Here is a 1101-nt window from a genome sequence, read left to right as displayed (position 1 = left end):
GTGCTACCTTCTTCTTGTTCCTCTTATCGGGCAACTTCCTCATTTCAGAAAATCTTCCCAGATCTCGCCTCGGACTTTGAGGATTCTTCTCTTCTCAAAAAAAGATGAAAACAACCTTTTTTGACGAAACTTCCTCAAAATCGGAGGAGTTTCACTGAAACCAAGCAGGGGGTTCCTCAAAGTTTTCCCTTTTCCCTAAAATAAAAAATCAGTCATTGTTTTTATTACCGTGTCACATGGCGCGTATATGTGTGAACCGTGCGCGGTTTTAGCTGAGGGAGGAGTCCAAACGCGATACGGAAGAAAGGCGGGCGCTCCCTCTTTACGTAAACAAACACGGATGCCCACCTCGTTGACCGCAGGAGGCGACGTGCTGCACGGCGACGGCACCGGCTCCATCAGCATCTACGGCGACCACTTTGAGGACGAGACGTTCGACATCAAGCACAACAGCCCCGGGATGCTGAGCATGGCGAACTCAGGTGACTTCTCTTGGAAACGGCGAACGGTTGATGAGAGTTAATATAACCATTGAGTCGTATGATGCGAGGGGCTAGACCGAGGAGGGCGGTTGTCAATCTTTTTTTGGCCAACAGGCAAAGACACGAGCGGATGCCAGTTTTTCATCACCACCATCTCGACGCCTTGGCTGGACGGCCAGCACACGGCTTTCGGAAAGGTAATCAAAGCTGCCCGTTACTGCTGGATCCCGAACGCAAAAGTTTACCCGTTTCTAACTGTTCTCTCTTCTCTGCAGGTGATTGACGGTCAGGACGTGGTGCACAAGATTGAGCTGCAATCTACGGACTCGGAGGACCGACCCGTCGCTGCCGTCATCATAAAGGAGTGCGGCGTGATCCCGACCCCTGAACCGTTCTACATTTCCAGTAAATTGTGAGTTATGGTTTAAACGGTATACGCATGGATCTTTGGTGGTTGGCTGGTTAAGGACGGTGCGGTTTCGTTGGCAGCATGTGGATATGGGTGCGCAGCTCGATCGTGCCTCTGAGCTTCTCTGTCTCCATCCTGGCCTTCTTCCAGTACATGCTGCGGAAGCTGGACAACTGACCCCCCACGGGGCCTTTTCTGCTCAAAATATAG

The 1101-nt window shown here is 51.3% G+C and overlaps 1 protein-coding gene across 1 annotated transcript; it reads left to right on the top strand.

Moving 5' to 3' along the window:
* The first annotated feature begins 289 nt into the window (after positions 1 to 289).
* On the top strand, positions 290 to 1101 carry LOC113209417 (peptidyl-prolyl cis-trans isomerase, rhodopsin-specific isozyme). Its single transcript, XM_052276415.1, has 4 exons — positions 290 to 482; positions 597 to 679; positions 758 to 894; positions 972 to 1101. Exons 1-4 carry the CDS (start codon positions 341 to 343, stop codon positions 1066 to 1068), a joined length of 459 nt encoding a protein of 152 aa, XP_052132375.1. The 5' UTR covers positions 290 to 340; the 3' UTR covers positions 1069 to 1101.

Source organism: Frankliniella occidentalis, unplaced genomic scaffold (genome assembly GCF_000697945.3).
Source record: "Frankliniella occidentalis isolate FOCC.00 unplaced genomic scaffold, Focc_3.1 Scaffold2874, whole genome shotgun sequence".
In the NCBI taxonomy this organism is placed as follows: Eukaryota; Metazoa; Arthropoda; class Insecta; order Thysanoptera; family Thripidae; genus Frankliniella; species Frankliniella occidentalis.
Note: the sequence above shows the minus strand (reverse complement) of the source record. Positions and strands in the feature narration are given on the sequence as shown.

Excerpts from the sequence above, each read along its gene's own strand:
- LOC113209417 (XM_052276415.1), top strand. The coding sequence starts at position 341 with ATGCCCACCTCGTTGACCGCAGGAGGCGACGTGCTGCACGGCGACGGC. Across the intron at positions 680-757 it reads AGCACACGGCTTTCGGAAAG|GTGATTGACGGTCAGGACGT; the intron begins GTAATCAAAGCT and ends TCTTCTCTGCAG. Across the intron at positions 895-971 it reads TTCTACATTTCCAGTAAATT|CATGTGGATATGGGTGCGCA; the intron begins GTGAGTTATGGT and ends TTTCGTTGGCAG.